This window comes from Coloeus monedula, assembly GCF_965178545.1.
Source record: "Coloeus monedula genome assembly, chromosome: 3".
Classification (NCBI taxonomy): Eukaryota; Metazoa; Chordata; class Aves; order Passeriformes; family Corvidae; genus Coloeus; species Coloeus monedula.
In genome coordinates this window covers 114,751,281-114,768,886 of record NC_138783.1, presented here as the reverse complement: position 1 = coordinate 114,768,886, position 17,606 = coordinate 114,751,281, and the positions used below count along the sequence as shown (strand labels likewise).

Sequence of the window (17,606 nt, the reverse complement as noted above, 5' to 3'; positions counted from 1 at the left end):
TCAAAGACAGTAGATGCAGTTTAAGGTGCTGCTGCACAATTGTTAACACCAAAAATTTTGCAGCTTGAACAGTGCAACACCAGGAGGAATCATCTTTAAAAAATCATGACACCTTTTGATTACCTATTTCTTCAATTAAGCACATTCCTTCTGTCACAAATGAGCTTTCTTGCTCTCTGCAGACCACAACAGAAATTTGCAGGCTCTTTCTAACCCTACCGAAAAACCCTATCAATTAAAAGAACCCAAACCAACCCCCCCAACTCCTAACCCCAAGTTGCACTCTTAAAATTCAACTTTATCAAGGAAATATGGAGAGGCTAGCGATGTTTTAGCTGAAGACATGCTTCACCAGCTCTGGAAAACAGAAGGCAAAGAATTTCTCAAGTAATAGCTTAAGATCTAAGAATTTGAAACTTTAGTCTATGTCCTCATTAGATATTTAGAGAGCAGCATCCAAGCTAAAGTAAAGGGATAATTTTTGTCAGATTCTTATAAAAAAAGGCTTTATTTTGAACAAGTTTTCTCCATTTGGTTTTACAGTCTCAACATACATCATATTCATGGACAAGCAGCATTTTCACAGAATAAGAGCCAAATACAAAGAAGAGGAAGCCACTTGGGATTAACAGTTTCAACCTAATTGACTCAGACTTCAGAAAATCCTGTATGCTGTCACTTATTTGAGGTAAAGGAATTCCATAAATTAAGATCCACTGTTCAACAGAAGAGTCAACAATGAAGTACTTGAGAAGCAGGAACCTTGGGGAGGAGGGGAAAAAGACAAATCTTAAAAAGACATTGTGAGCAACAAGAAAAGGGGGAGGTAGGATTTCCACTTGGTTTGTATTGGTGAACCAACACTTGGGTCTATCAGGTGTAAATGTTTAACAAAATCGGTGCAGTTTAAATTTCAAATTTGATGAATTTCACTGGTAGCAGAGTCTCAAAAGGCAAACCTAACAAGATATGTCATGAGCTTAGTTTATGCTGAATGCTGTCACTAGGCACCCATTAGAGTATCCATTAAATTCCGCTGCTTTCAGTGCCCATTCTGACATATTCCAGTTAAATGGATAATTTTTGGGCAGCTGTGCAATCAGATCATAAAATTATACATTTGGTGGAATTCAAGAATGCTTTCTTAAGTAAAATTGTACTGGGGGAGAGGGAAAAATCAACCTTCCACTATCTGTTCATGCAAAAATATACCTGCAGTGAAACAGGGTTTAGACAAACAGATTAAAGCCATTCCAGGGACACATTTGTACTTGTGTTAAACTAACTTTATAGAACTAACTTTTAAACTAGCTTTACAGAGCAAATCTTAAACCTTTTAAATAGTGTCCACGTTGTATTAGATACTGTTTAAAAAACAAAAGCAAAGACTATCCTCACCTTTTGTAGCTTGAGATTTAAATTAGCTCACCCATAATCCTGAATTTCACTGAAGAGAAAAATGGAACTGGATGAATATCCTGTAAACTGCAAGAACTAAATTATCAATGTGAAATTCCTAATGCCCAGCAGAAATACCTTTCAGCTCAGTTATTTGATGCTAGGTACTGCTCAATTTCTTCCAGTAAAGCATCATTTGATTTATGTACTTAGAACAAAACATTGTGTGGAGATGGGCTTCGCTGCTTGAGTGATATTTCTTCAAAAAGGGTCCTGGCACACCAAGTTCCAAAGTCTGGTTGGCCAAACCACCCAGTGGGAACAAAATAAATTCAAACTGAACTGGTGCAAGAATTCAGTTGTAAGAAGCAAAGCAGATTAATTTAGAAAGCTCACTTTTCAATATCATTTTCCAATTCCAAGTTCCAGTGAGCAAAATGGTTTTGTATTTATTTTAGAGGCAGAGAGAAGCTGGTTTGTTAATCATCTATGTGATGCATCCATATCCTATTTCCTTTTTTTAATAATCACCAAGCAGATTTATCATTTAGCAGGCTATCTGGCTCAGAACTAAGGAAGCTCTAGTAAATTCTCTCCCCCACTGGAAAGCTGTGTTTTATTGCGTAGCTTCGTGTACATTAAGTTATATCTTGCAGAAATATGATCAGTGACCAAAACCCCTTGCTATGTTATACTTTGAAAAAAAGCAGACATGAATGAGGTGAAACTGCAAGTCAACCACTGCACAAAGCATCTCTCAAGATTCCAACACTTCCATGGAGCTTTAACACTTTGGGACACAACCTGTGATGTTCAGCGATTGTGCAATTCGAGCTCAGAAAAATAAAAGTATGTGAAGGAACTGCCATCTGTCCATTAGCTTTCATCATACTCCAGACTATCAGAAAGGTGGAAAAAAGATTTATTTTCCACTAGCATCCAATTAGATTTCTATGACCTTGAATGCTAACAAAATGCTTTTCATTAAATGACAGGTGAGAGCATAAAGAAAAAAAAAATCTCTTAAGAAATTTGATCCTTGTATTTAGGACCCTGCATTTCCTTCCACAGCACTTCTCTATCATGTTGCAAGAAGCATAATTTTGGTGATTTTTTTTCACAAAACCCTCACCTGCCTATTATGAATCATTGCAATAAAAATATTTTTTTCCCCACACTGCACTAGGCAACTTTCTTTCCAGCTCAAGAAAGGAATTTAGTCAAGAATTATAAAAACCTGAACTATGAACTCTGGCACAGCCAGGAGCAGCCACTCAACTACACCAGAGTGCTTAGAAAATAGGCAGCCAGGAGTAGCAACTCAACTACTCCAGAGCGCTTAGAAAATAGGCTTTAGATTTTACACCAAGAAATTGGATTTATTGTAAATGCCACAGTCACATTGATAGACAGAGCACAGACTTCTGGTAACAAACAAACATACATTTTTGTAACTAAGCGTTTCTACTCGGTAAATAAATGCATTTTGCACAGCCTTCCTCTTAAATGTGCCTAAACTAACCTAAATAAGCAGACAGCATAGCAGAAAAGGGAAACTTATGTGAGTAACTGTTTCTTAAGCAGTATATTATTTTTACTATGTATATAATATTTTATATTATATACACACACATTTTCATCAACAGTTCAAATTATACCCAAATAAAAAAAAACCTTAAACCAAAACTGGCGCTCCTCCAATACATTTACCACCTTTCTCTCAGGCAGACTTAATCCAGGTATTTGTCAAGATAGAGGAATGACAGTTAAAAAGACTCCCCCCACAAGAAACAAGTTACACAAAGAATACTGTATCACTACAAATTTTTTATTCAGAAGCCCATCTTTAAAAAAAATGTCATTATGAACTTGTTTGGTCAAACTACAACACTTTCTAGCAGACATACAGTAAAAATGGCATGGCTCAGAATCGACCGGATCGTTCACGATCTCTTGACCGCCTCCTGTCACGCTCACGGCCTCCTCCTCCTCCTCCTCCACCTCCACGACCGCGATCTCTGGATCTAGACCGGCGTTCACGGGACCTCGACCTGGATCTATGCCTTCAAAGAAAGTTTGGACATTTTATTGTTTCGTTCCAGGCAGCAATTTACTCGCAGTACCACACAGTGGAACGTGTAATTAACAATGGGAGTGATGAGGGAGAAGAAAGGCAGCGTGTCATTAGAAGGATTGGTTAATTGGCACTTGGGCTGCAAAACCCAATGCATTTACCAACTGCACGAACTTCATACTGGGGAGTCAGCACCAACAGGCACAAGATGGGCTGTTCCCTGCAGTCACCTGTTATAATGGATGTGCAAACCCCAAGGAAAGGCACGGTTACACTGCTGTTATTTAAAGCAGGAGAAGGGGACACCTGCTTTGGCAGACAGATCTCTTAGCAACACACACCAAAAGCCTACAGCTGCTTCTAAGTCCACTCACATTAAATCAATTGCATTAATTAGCAATTACAACCCAGTTCTCTGTTGTTGTTCCCCCTACATCATTTCTACCCCCCAGGACATGAGCACTGGCACATCATCTTCCCAGCCTCTTAGGTTGATAAATGCAGGAAGGGAGCTAAAACCACCCAGAACACAGTACCATCACAGCTACTACCAATCAGCATTACTGAATCTGGGAGTTCCATACTTGTAACAGTGACCAAAAGGTTAATATAAAAAGCACAGTTGGTCTTTTTCATACAGCATTCAAACATCTGAAGTTTTTTGAAGTTAAATTAATCCTCACAGATTCTGAAATACTGCCAGAGATATTTATAGAAAAACACATTCACAATCCCAGGCTCCTTCTGTGATTGACAGAAACCTACAAAAATTGTGCTTTATAGAAAAGCAAGATCAAAATTTTTATATGCCTATCCCAAATAGCAAGGTGCTAAATGCAAGCAGATTGAATCCAGCTCCAAGTGAACCATCACAGTAACAGCAGTGGTAAAAGCCTTTCTGCAAGGTACCTCACTAAATGAATAATTTAATATATAACAAAGTGTATTTATCTACTTTTTTTACCATTAAGCAAAATTACTTCTCCTTTCTCCTACTGGGAATTCCTATCAAGAAAGTCACACTGTGAAGTCAGAAGTGTGCTCAACAGAGTGACTGCCTGGTATCAATAGTGAGAAATGAATACAGGCTACAACATTTCACCATTAACAGTTAAAGGCAAATAAGGTTGGGTCCTGAGTATAATCTATAGATCTGCTTGACTGCACATAATGCTGAAAGCAGCCTATCTGATGCTGCCAAAATGCCTACTGGCCAACTAGCCTGCATCTAACAAAGGCCATGAGCAAACACATTTAGAAGAGAATAAAACAGAGGAGGCATAAAACAACTTCTCCCAAATAATGTCCATCTGTACAGTTCGCAGTTTGGAGATCTGAACAACAGATAGGGCCTATGTACTCAGTAACTCAGTGAGTTTTCTTCTCCTTGAACTCTGCCTTCCACACCAACCTTCAGAATCTACACTACTGCAGAGCAAGAAACACCGTATTTTTAGAGCTCTACTCATTTGTTCTAAACTGGCCACTTGCCAGCTTGACTTGATGCCCTTTGGCATGTGCCAGAAGTGCATCAGAAAAAACAAGAGGACTTGGCAGGAATTTAAAGATTTGCCTTCAGATCTTTCAGCAACTGATCCTTAAATTACTTCTTTTAGTAGTGCTTAAAAACAAACTTACTTTTTACGACGCCGCCCATACAACTCGCGCCTTAACTCTCGAGAAATGGGCTTCAAATGCATAAAGTTGCAGAAACCTCCTCGTGTACACTCTCTGAAACAGAATTCAAGAGGCACAGTTAAGAATTCCCAGCTCTACATTATCTGCTTAGATCTTTATGACCTCTAATATTAAACCCAGTAAATTACAAGCATCATTTACTGACAGTGCCTCACTTCTACAACAAAATCCCCAAAAGATGGCAGAAGTCAAGAGGTTCACTGCAGGTCCTCCACATTACTGTTACCTGAAGTAGTTTTCTTCCTACACTCTACTATGTAAAACCCACACCCAAGCACCCTCCCTACTGTGCAAACACCTCAGAGGCTGCCAAGGCAAGAGGAAGCCATTGCTTTACCCCATTTCATATTGACGGCAGCAGGCCTCTCTGAAGTCAGTCACAGGTGAGAGCTCGGCATGGATGGGCTGCCCATTAAACCAGCGATTGTTCAGGTCAATCACAGCCTTTTCTGCATCTTCTTCACGGCGAAACTAAAAGCAAAAGCAACATTTTCCTTACAATACAGAGAAGCAACAGGAGTAGGTAAAAGATTCCTATCAAATCAGTTGTGCAATACCTGAGGCTCACAGCCAGTAATGAAACCAGAAGCTACTTCAGGTTTCTTGGACAGTCCATCAAATCAAAGGTAAATATGCCAGCTTTTGAATAACTGGGACTCAAGGGCTCATCAAAACACTGATTTTTCTTTTCATTATGCTCTATTTGGCCTTTCAAGTGCAGAAGTCAGTCAAAAGAAGAGACTGAGTTTTCTTAGTACAGCTTTAAACCAAGAGAATGCTTATGATTACTTTCTGGAGCACCAACAGTCCTGATGTAATGCATTTTTTCAACTATTTAAGAGAAATTTATATTAAAACTGGAGCTCTTATTCATTTAAATTAGTATTTACAAAAATCAGATCCTGTTTTATGATGAATGTAAAACTTAAATTTGAAATGCCTTTTCACAGCTAGTTGTTTTAAGACAACTTTTTGTTTTGATTATGACCTACACAGTCAAGAATTTCAGGTGTGAAAATACTTTTCAGCTGAGGGAAGGTACGGCCAAAATATTCAAAGAAACTTTCTCACACCTCCCCAACACCGTGAACACACAGTAAAATTTCTGTGGCTGACAACTTTGTACTCATTATTCAAGAGATACCAATGACTTTTAGAAGTTAAACCTACGTACTCCAGTTTGCACCTTGAACCACCCAGCTACTGCCATATCTAACTTGGTTTCAGATAGTGTTTAACTGGGAAGTTAGAAAATTAATGCACCTGTGGCATATAAACCTCTCTCATACTGATGTGCTTAAAGGGCAGCATGATGCAAAGACAAATCCCAAATTAATCCTGCCAAACTAAACAGTCCAGTAGCGGTGACTGTTTATAACTATGTAAAAGAAAAAAAAAGTGTTAATCTTTCTGAAAATTACATGGATTTTAACTTTCTTGAAAGTTTCTCAAAATTTATTAAAATTTCTTTTGGATTCCTTTCACATTTTTATTCTACTTTAAATTGTGAAGTTGGAGAGGAGCTTATATACTGAAGATCTTCCCTTGCAAAGTCTACAAGCATAGAGTAGCTTTCAAAATACTAAATCAATAAATACCACCCCTCCTGATTACATGAACATCTCTTCATCCTACCTTTACGTATACATTTCCAACTAGATGATCTCCAAGGTTATCACAAACGTTCATCTCCTCAACTTCGCCGTATTTCTCCTCCATTTCTGTGAAGACCTCCTAAGCACAAAGCAACCCAGCAGAACTTTGCAGCACATTACTTGTAAGTACAGAAATATTGCACTTAACTCTAAGTATAAAAAGAAGACCTCCCTTGGAAAAAAGCAGGATCACTTTATTTTTTCTTTTACATTTTTGGGTTTAAGATAAGTATTTGCTTGGCCATCTGTAAGCACAGCACTAACAAGATACAATAAAAACCTATGGAAAACATGCACAGCATTACATAATACACAGGATGCACTGAAAGCACAACACAGAAACCCTGATGCTGTAGTTTCAGGTACTTTGTTTCTATACAAATAATTGAGTGTACTTTAAATGTATAAAAAAGGAGATTATACAATCAAAATGCTACAACACTTAAGATGCTGATTTTAAACAAAGTCTATTTCAAGCAGTCAAATTAAGGCCAAACTAACCAATGGCTACACCTGGAAATATTTCACACAAGGCTGTACACTTTATACGAACACCTGAGGAAGTGCTTTTTCCTGAATCCATCTAATTGTGCTATCTCCACTACATCCATTTAACTGCTTGGTGGTGACAGATCCCGTAACACTGCAATGCATCTTTACATACCTCAAAGAACTCATCGTAATGTTCCTGCATCTCAACATCGCTCACAGCACCTGCAAAAGTCAAAGAGTCAGATCGATTAGAGCCTGTCAGTAAGGAAGAGGAGATTTTGATCATTCTACAACACAATCTAGAGAGGCCGTCTGGAGCATAAGAGACGCCATATAGCATAGAGCTAACTAACAGGAATATTGCAAAATAAGGATGTATGAAGAGCTTTGAGTCCCCAAAGTATCTGTCAAAACATTAAATTGATATGATCAAATCAAAGCAAGTTTTAATCAGAGCCAAACTTGTATGCCACAAATTTAAAGGGGAAAAGAATTACTTTGGAATATCACTTAAAATTTAATATAGTATAGTTCCACTCTCTAACTACCAACAATTTTACCTAAACAGAAGGCAAGTGCTTTGTTACATTTCCATACCTTAAAATATTGTAACAATTTAGTATTCCTCTTCCTAAAAGCAGACTTTTATGTCCACCTCTCCAGCAAATCCACTAGAATTTGAGAGCTCACAATGTAAAACAGTCCAGGATATTTTTAAAATTTGCTCAAAATAGTCATTGAAATGACACACTTTTCTCAGTGCCCCTCAATGCTTTACAACAGAGCCATTTTCTAGTTTAAGTTTGAGTGTCACTTCATTTTTCTGTAGTCCTGCAGAACACCTTTTAGTGCAAAACAAGCCAGCCTTATACTCAAGATTATTTTCATGCTACAAGCTGGACTTCAAAAACAAGTGCTGCTTGCCTGCTGCTACAAAACTCAACATAAGTGTGGCTTATTTTTCAAAGCATTAAAAGTATAAAAATGAGTTTCATTTATTTCTTCCAGTCTACAGAACCTGAAACAAGCTGTATGCATTAAAGCCATTAGATTAGCTCTTCAGCAGTTAAGTGGTTTATTAGGATCAAGCGGAGCAGTTTTACAACAAACCCTGCATTTTATACTAGAAAAATATGCTAGTGTTTAAAATTACAAACCAGACTGGTTTAGTTCACAGAATGTGAAAGACAAGAAACTGAGCCAAAAAAGCTGAGTTTATTCACTTTTAGGCTGCCATGAAAAAAATTTTGGCTAGTATTACCAGTTGGACAAACTTTATGTTTTTCTTCAAAGGCTCTAATATTAACCAGCCACACTCTTTGAATTGCAGTTCCTGTTCTTCCACCCAGCTCACCTCCACAAGAGAGTAAGGGGCATTTGGTTTATAGTTTAGGCTAACAATGTGTCTGCATTTGAGACAGGTTTGCTTTTAAGAAATTTATTCTCCCCCACGGTTATAGCAAATTAAGGAATATCAAACATTAAACCAGTAATTCTAGGCAGTTTAATACTTAACTATATTCCCAAAGTTCTGCCAACACCACTGGTAACAGCTTACTAACACCTAAGATTTTTTTTGTTTTTAAAGGTATCAGACAGGGGCTCTGAGAGCCACAGTGGGAATAATTACTTTTTACCAGATGGACAAGAGCTAAAAACTTTTTTTTTTGTCAAATTAGGAGATCACAGGCAACAGTTAGTTAATGACTACTTCAATGACCTTCCAAAGTGGGAAGCATACATATGCACAGGCTTTACAAACATCCATATTCCAGGGCTACTGGTATCTGAACCATGAGAAGCCCAATTACTAATTAAAACTCAGGAAAACTATTGCTGTTCCAAACTAAGGTTAATCCTCTACGACGGCAATAGAAAGGAAGACAGTTAAGCAACAACGACAAGGCATTAAATAGCTACCCAAATTATCCATTTAAAATACATGCAATACTTAAGTAGGGACAAATATCAAAAACCAAGGAGCCAGGAGTTTCAGCAAACCTACTGCTTGCAGAGCTCCAGCTCTACCCCAGGAGGTACAGTCAGGCTCTGGCACACAGCTACTCGCTTGTCACGACAAACTAGAGTTGGATACCAGCATTTACAACACTGGAGGATCTGTGCAGGACTCTTGCAGCTGTAAATCTAAACAGCTCCACAGACCAAACTGCTGTAACTCTGTGCAAATTAGTTACCAGCGCATTGAGAGTTCAGGGAGACAGTGGAAACACCCAAATGGAAAAGTTTTGGTCTCCTAAAACAGCATTAACTACTAAGCATCTGCAAGGAGAGAGCCTATGAACCAATGGAACTGTCCAAGCATCCAGACAAAATTACACAGCTCATTTACATGTCCAGCTTGATTGTGTGACAAAAACACAAATTACATAATCGAGCCATTATTACTTTTAGAAGCAAGAGAGACAGTGTTGACTTTTAAGTTAGTGGCTGATTTCACAAAGCACTTCTAATCAAATGCTGGTAACTAATCTGAACTAGTCTATAAACCAACAGTCAAAAAAAAAAAAAAAGGATAGCCAAACAAAGCTTTATTACCACACAGTCAATACTCACTTCAACAAGAAATATTAGTTAGAAAAGAACACCGATCCTTTTTTGGTTCTAAAATTTTTTTTTTTTTAATCTTATTCTAATATTGATGATTCAATTACAATGATATATCAGTAATCGCCGATCAACAATCCTGGGCATTAACTGCTGCTAGTCTCACAGGAGGTGTGTTTGCTTATGCCCATTTGTATCTCACGAGAAGTCATTAAATTACTTCATGACCATACCCAAATTCCTTCCCCTCCTCAAAAATACGTTAAAAAATTACTTTTTCTTAGGTAAATATGCCAAATGGCATTGGAATTTGAATTTTCAAAGCATGGAAAGAATTTTAAGCATGCACCCATCCAGAAAGGACAGCTGCCAGAAGGGAAGCGTTGGTCAGTCATGGTGTATTCTTCCAAAGTGCACTCCCTAAACGGAAGCTGCATTAACCTAGGACAAATTTATGCATGCAGTCTGTAAAGTTTCAAATTCAAGTTCTCTTAACATTTACAGAGCAGGACATTTGCTCTGGATGAAGTCAATGTGTCATTGTCCTGCTCTTTTCGACAGTGTAACCTCATGGATAGCACAAAACATACAGAAAAACATTCCTAGGATGCAGGCAACTGGCAGGGAGAAAGGTGACAGAAGAAAAGCAGTGCAACCAGCACTGCTTCACAGGGGAAGTACAATTTCAACCCCTTTTGATTTAATAGTTGGTATTCAGATTCCCCTCATAGTTTTGGGAGTAGGGAGGAAGGTAGTGGGACAAAAATTTTGGGGCTTTTTTGGTTTTTTTTTTTGTTTGTGTTTGTTTTGAACACATGTAACGAAACGTGGTCAGTTTGATCTGTTAAACTAAAATGGCAGACCAGCTTAAGTCGACACTGAGCTCTGACAATCAAGCCCAGGGAACCAGTGAAGGAACTTGTATGAACTTACAGCGCAAACCGTCAGCAGACTGGGAAGAGTTTTGAGGGTTACGGTAAATGTTCAAGAGGGCAATGGTCTGAAATACAAAACGCAACAACTTTATATTATGGAAAATAATTTTAACAAGAAACTGGTTTCCTTTAGGGTCGCTTTAGCCGAGTCTGTGCTGAAAGAGAGGTGGTTATTCTCTCCCAAGCAGGAGAACTTGCACTTAGCTGGTGACCTTTCTACATCAACCTAACACTGTAAAGTAATAGAGATCTCATGATACTCCATTATTGTATTCTTAATTTTACTCCATTCACCAATATTGCTATAGAGGGGTTTTGCATGATTTCAGACAGCTCTGAAATAGAATCCAAATACAGCATTCACACTACTATAATAATATTATTATTATATTAATGTAATATTGATAATATTGAATTTGGTTTTACTGAATGGCTTCTTATCAACAAAATTCCAGGAAAGGAAGTAATACAATAATTAGAGCATAACATGAAATCTCCATTTTCCTAAAAAAGTTAAGATGAAAGAAAACCCAATTTTGGGAAACTTACCGTACATCACATATATACCTATTTTTTTTTTTTTTTGGGTGTTAAATCAAGAATTTGAGAAATGTCTGCAGTTTAACCCTTTCAAAAGAATGCAGTGTTACTAAGCAACCAAGTTTCACTTTGCAACACAAAAGGGAATCTGCATCAAGTCCAATTTGTGCAGTCACTTCTGCACTCAGAATCGCACACGTTCCACAAATTCTTGATCTGTGCGCAAGAAGAGTTCCGTCACTTGTCCTGTTTGCAACAGCTTTATGTCAGCAGCTCAGAAGCCAACATTATTTTCTCATAATTAGGAGTGGGCTCTTTAACACCATTCTTTAAAAAAATTTCTCCAACTGTGGGACTTACAGTGTGAGCCGTCAGCCGTCTGTGCACTGTTTTGGGGGTTACGATAGATGTTTTGAATCAAGATGGTCTGCGGGGAAAAAAAATAAAAAGGGGAATTCTACTGGCTGCTGTGCATATAATAGACAATTGCAAAGAGACAACTTGTTTGCAAACAGCTAAAAGTCATATTTTATCCTTAAGACTTCCTTTTGTATTTGCAGAGTATCTTCCAAAATTGCATCCAGACCATCATATTATGAAAACAGTTTTAATTAACCACCAAGAAAGAGCTGCATTTGTCTCAACAGCTATCCTCAAAATGGGAGGTGTGAGGCACAGGAACCTAAAATGTCACACGAGGTAATCTGGAGACCAGAAACTGAACTTTCGAGACCAGATTCACTATTGCAAGTCTGGGGGGGGGAAAAACAGTGTTATGCGCACAGCATGTAATACATAATGCCACAGTGTCCAAAATGCTACACCAGACCGTAAGGCCTTTAGGCAACTGCTACATCTCATTTTGTGCATCAGGAATTTCTTGGTGGAATTTCTGTTTAAATAATATAATAGCATCATAGGTTCACATGTTTCCGATCCTTCAAATAAGGACAATATCCTTTTAGCCCTTCTGCTTTTTACTTGAAGAATTAGCCCAGGCAGACTTGAAACCTTACATTTGTACCGTTCTTCTTAAAATCAAGTTGTCTGAAAAAACAAACCATGTTTAAGTTAGTAAACTAATATTACAAAAAAATTCCAAACGTCCATATCACTGTAAGCAGCTCAAAAATTGAAATTTGATTACTTAAAACACAAGCTCAATGTTAGTCAGTATGAATGGCAATCCCCAAGTAACTTTAGCTTAGACATTATTATTATTAGTCACAGTAAGAATTCAGAGCTTAAAGAAGTCACAGGCCCAGCAATGTCACACCTACATATGCTACCCGTTTAACATCTAAAAAAAATACATCTGTAACATCACATTTAAAATCACACACTTGTTTTATTATGGGTCCAGCCATACCAACCAAAGCTTTGTGCTTCCGTGCCCCAGGTTTAAACTACCTATGCTTTAGTCTACAACTGGAGAGTGCCAGAAACATGCATCTCATCTCGTTAGGGTGTTTCTGCTGACTGGGGGTAATTTGATCACCCTGGATTGTGTGACCTTTCCTAACACAGCTCTTCTCTAAAGTAGCTGCACCAGCAAGAGCTGCACAAGGTTAAAACATTGTGCTGGTAACTTCCCATTAGCAAGATCTCTGTTGTTCTATTTTCTATCACAGCTGATTGTCAACCTGCACACAAATAAAGATTTCTGCAGACCCCACACTGCCAGAAACCTGGGAGATGCTACAGCACAGCTGCCAGGTACAAGGCTGTGCAGTCCCAGACATCACTGGATGAATGGGATGTGCCCTGCTGACCCACTTCAGCTGGCATTGCTCACCAGGGTCTAAAGCAAAGCTAAAGGCTGCACTGACAGAAAGCTGTAGTTGCACACAAAGTTTTATTGGTAAAAAAAAGATGCAAGGGTGGCGGGGTTTTTTGTTAGGTTTTTGGGGCTTTTTTTAAACTTAAAAGACAACTACTGTAGAAGTTGTCTGCTTTAGAAACATTTTTTCGTAGCCAATGACCTAAATTCTGCTCTCTAAATAACCAACTGCACTTCAACTTGTGCTCCATGTAGGTCAGCAACATGGGATAGTTTAAAAATGGACAATGCTCTTTTGAAATAAAAGATCTGCATTAAAAATTGTTAAAATCCCAGAAGCAAAGAGGTGTTTTTGTTGCTTAAGTACCAGCAGAAGTCCCTGTCCATCAGTAACCTTGACGTTCTCCCCTGGAAGTCCCCCTGCCCACTCAGAGGTTAACTTTATGAACCTGTTACATGTAGAGCACTCCCCTCCCTAATTTCTCCCCAAATGAACATGAGCCCACGTCTCTCATCAACTTTGCTCCAAAGTAGATTAAATGAACTTGCAGAAGGCTCTGTTGTATGTGAACTTTAGCTCTGTAGTTAAAACCATTGCAGTTCAAACTGCTGTAGTTAAAAGTGCAGTAGTAACTTTCTAAGGCACTATTGCTCATGTACAAAATTCCCAAAGAAATTAATCTGTGTGCCTTGACAATCAGCATTGATAGAAAGAGGGAAAACATGCATTTCTCCAGGACTGTAATTTGTGAATACTATACAGCTCATAATAATAACAATAATGAAAACCCTGTCACTCCCTGCACCTTTTCAAATTTATTTTTATTTCTGGCAGACATGCAGTCACACATCATGTCTCTAACAATATTCACTGAGCCAAAGATTAAATAATCTGTCATGCCAATTGACAATTCACCCTCAGCAACCAGGCAAGTTGTTTTCAATAAACCATTTCTTCCATATTCAAAGGAAGTATGCAAGTCACACTTGAAACTTAAGAGCCTGGGTCAGAGAGCAAATGCAGTAACAGATGAGTCACTTTTATTCATTAATTAGTTTTCTTCTATTATATGCATAAAAGATTAAAGTTCCCACCTTTGGGACAGGTGGAATGTGCTGCCATTGTCTGTGATTTAAAAACTCTGGGATGGTTTAAGTGCCTGAACACCACTGAGAAGGCACACTCACCTGAAAGTTAGCACTGGTTGGTCTCTACTACAGGCAAGCTTACAACAGCATCGCTTCCTGCAGCCATTAAGGGTGACAGGAGATAATTAGAAATGCTGGGAGAAGCAAATGGAACACCCCAAAAAAAGCAAAGACCCAGATAAACTGGGGCCAAAACTGAACTAATTAATCTGGAGCTTGGTAATTATTCACTTGTATCTGAGAATCTACATTTTAAAGAAGCCAGAATATACTTCCACAAGAAAGAGAAAAAAGAGGAAACAAACCTGGCTAAATGTTGGTTTGTTGTGCAACCGAGAACATCTGTCTCCATGGCGACAAGCTCCAATTTTGAAATAAAATGAGCAGTTGACTCTGCAAGAAAAAAATAAATAAAATAGTTAGTCCCTGGCACAGAAAACAAGTTGCAAAAAAGCATATGCCCTAAATGTCTTTATCTTGATGTGGAGAAGTAACACAGAAAAAAACCCCACACCAAAACTGTACAGGAAAGCATTCCAACAAACCTGTCCATATTTATTCCTTTTACCCCTAATTTACAGCCAGTATCTGACCAATTTCCCCCAAAGTGGTTTCATGATCCACCACACAGAAATGATCTCTGTTTTACTCTTCCGCTTCTCCATTCTTGTCTTTACCTCAGTTTCAGTGGGTGATGGGATGGAAAATAATGAGAAAAATGGTCTGAAATTTACACTGGGAGCTCTGTGGCTGAGTTGATGCAGCCCCTGGTCCAGGCAATAAAACCTGTTTTAAAGCTGACACAGTCGCACCTCCCTCAGGTTTTATAAACCACCTGTTTAAGTTATACTCTAAGGGTAACTCACGCTGCTACCAACACAGTACTGGAAATAATTCAGGGAAGAGAAAATCATGTTACAGAAAGAATACACATAAGCAAAATAAATTCACTTAATTAAGCCATTTCCATGAATATAGTTAATGATTTTAAGAGTAAGCTGCTTTTTTTTTTTTAAACCACAAGCTTTTCTTGAATGATCCATCTCATGACACCTTGAAAACGATCCTGGTTTAGAAATACTACTAAAACTCCCACAGAAAGGTGTAATTCACACAGAATGATGAAAGAAACCACAAGGAGTTTTGTTACCTTGACAGGGAAATGCCAAATTCTGAAGGGCAAGAAAACTATTATAGACTACATATGGGTAAGTGAAATATTAGAATTCTCCTGGAAGAAAGATTATTATTCCCATAATTAACACCAATTCTTTCCACAATCCTGTGTAACCAACATCAACTCATGGACGGAAGAATTATTAAAGTACTAAAAAGCACATCTGATCTCTAGCAAAGCATTCTACTGTAAAATTGCAACATGCTCACTCTTCATTATGCTTTTGAAAACAAACACTTAGCATTATAAAATACTTACTGTCTTTTCTGACCTCTAACCTGAAACAAAAAGAAATATCTAACTATAAAATTTCCAATAGTGCCTCCAACTTCAGCACCTTCTGGAAGGTTCCGTCTGCTTTTTTTAACCAAAAACAAGAGCTGCACAGGAATTTCATGCCTGATTAAAACTCTTGAAACTGTAATGCATTAAATTCCTATGTATCTCCTTTGTGTGAAAGGATGCTACAGTAACAGAGCTCAAAAGAGAGGCTGCCGACACTGCTTTCCTGGAATGGCAGCACTACAGAGCAGAGCAGAAGCCCCACGGCCAGGGGCTGACAAGAGTAATTTAGTCCAGCAGCACATCGATGCCCCCTTTTCATTTTTACGAGTGGAAAAACACGCCGGTTTGGTCAGGCCGATGGTGACCAAATTTTCGTTAGGAGGGTTTTGTGTGTGTGCTTCCAACAACCAGAGAAACTAGAGGCGTTCCCGGACGCGTGGAAGGCTGCAGGCAGAAGCCTGTAGGATCAGGATGCAGCAGTCGGGGAAATCCTCCGCACCCTGGGGAGGGGGGAGAAATAACCAGTCGCTGTCCTTGCAGCAGAGCGGGAGCTCTCAGGCTGCTGCGAGGCTCAGGGACACGAACAAAAGGGGAACAGGAGGAGGAGGAGGCGCTTTCTGGCAGGAGGCGGCGGGAAGCTCCGGCACCCAGCGGCCCCGACAGGAAGGCGCAGCCGCGGGGGGAAGGGGGGAGGGCGGAGGGAGGACGGGGGAGGACGGCAGCGCGCCACGAGGCGCGGGCACACCCTCATGGCGGCCGGGGGAGGAGGAAGAGGAGGAAGAAGTGGGGGGAGGGAGTGCCCGAGAACGGCCCCGGCCCGGGAGGGGGGAAGGGGGAGCGGGAAGCGCGTGGGCGGGGCCGCCGGGCGCGCGCGCGGGAACGCGCGAGTCCCACGCGCCGCCGGGCGCGCGCGCTCCCGGGGGGGGTGGGGGGAGGGGAAGGGCCTGAGGGAGGAGATGGCGGAGGGGGGGGGGGGGGGAGGGGGACGGGGAGCGCGGCCGCCTCTCGCTTCCCTCTTCCCGCCGCGTTCCAGCGGGATGGGAAAGGCGCGGGACGTGGTCCCGGCGGCGCCCCCGAGGCGGGAGTGGAAGAAATGGGCGAAACGGGCCGGGGTCCCCCCGCCGGGAAGGAGGGGCCGGGAGAAGGGAAGCAGGGCTGACCGCCGCGATCGGAACAGGCCGCGTCCCCGCGCAACCCGCTACGGGCCTCCGGCCTCCCCTCGAGCTTCCCCCCTCCCTCCCGGGGGTACCGGCGCCGCGGGAGCGGCGCGGGAAGCGGGGGAATAGGGCCACTCACTTGTCCTTCTCGGTGCCGAAGATGGAGGCCAGGTACTCCGCCATCTCCCACCGCCCGCCCGCCCGCCGGACCGCCCCGGCCCCGGCGCTGCCGCCGCGTCACAGCGACCGCGCCGGAAACGCTGCGCTGAGGGAAGGAGGGGGGCGGGGGCAGAGGACGCGGGGTCGCCGCGGCGCGCGCGCAGGGGCGGCGGGGCGGGGCCAGCGGCGTCGCGCTGCGGGACGGGAGCGGAACCTCCAGAGCCCGGGTTCGAGTCCCGCCCCTGGCAGGGGCCGAGGGCGCGGGGTTGTTCTGGGGGTCGCGGCTTCCAAGGGTTGGGATAAAGGGATTCGCGCGAAGGTGGGGAGTGCACGGTCTGAAGGGGTTTAAATTAAAAAAAAAAAAAAGTAAAACATGCTTTTGAGTTAAAAGCAGAGTGGAGGGGAGAACCGAATTCTTTCTGGTCATTGTTTTGGGAGGTTTCACGGAATTATGGGCCAAAAGCTGCAAGTCTGAACCCAGTGAAGTGAAATTTTTGCAATGGAGCAGCAATGCATGCGGAAGATTCCAGTACTGTACATCA

General features: G+C 40.8%; 1 protein-coding gene across 5 annotated transcripts; it reads right to left on the bottom strand.

Moving 5' to 3' along the window:
• Window positions 1-489: 489 nt before the first annotated feature.
• On the bottom strand, window positions 490-17,185 carry U2AF1 (U2 small nuclear RNA auxiliary factor 1). Of its 5 annotated transcripts, none has more exons than XM_082278518.1 (8): window positions 17,045-17,185; window positions 14,592-14,679; window positions 11,718-11,784; window positions 7,490-7,539; window positions 6,806-6,904; window positions 5,508-5,641; window positions 5,111-5,203; window positions 490-3,461 (listed from the first exon to the last, which is right to left on the bottom strand). In XM_082278518.1, exons 1-8 carry the CDS (start codon window positions 17,086-17,088, stop codon window positions 3,323-3,325), a joined length of 714 nt encoding a protein of 237 aa, XP_082134644.1. In that variant the 5' UTR covers window positions 17,089-17,185; the 3' UTR covers window positions 490-3,322. The 5 variants fall into 5 exon arrangements, with proteins under 5 accessions (XP_082134644.1, XP_082134643.1, XP_082134647.1 ...); XM_082278517.1 differs by lacking the exon at window positions 11,718-11,784 and adding an exon at window positions 10,816-10,882; XM_082278521.1 differs by lacking the exons at window positions 11,718-11,784; window positions 17,045-17,185 and adding exons at window positions 10,816-10,882; window positions 15,722-15,886.
• Window positions 17,186-17,606: the final 421 nt, after the last annotated feature.

Coding starts and splice junctions, on each gene's coding strand:
- U2AF1 (XM_082278518.1), bottom strand. CDS start 17,088: ATGGCGGAGTACCTGGCCTCCATCTTCGGCACCGAGAAGGACAA. Junction 11,785..14,591: donor ACAAACCAACATTTAGCCAG/GTTTGTTTCCTC, acceptor TTTTCCCCGCAG/ACCATCTTGATTCAAAACAT. Junction 5,642..6,805: donor TTGGAAATGTATACGTAAAG/GTAGGATGAAGA, acceptor TTTTGCTTTTAG/TTTCGCCGTGAAGAAGATGC.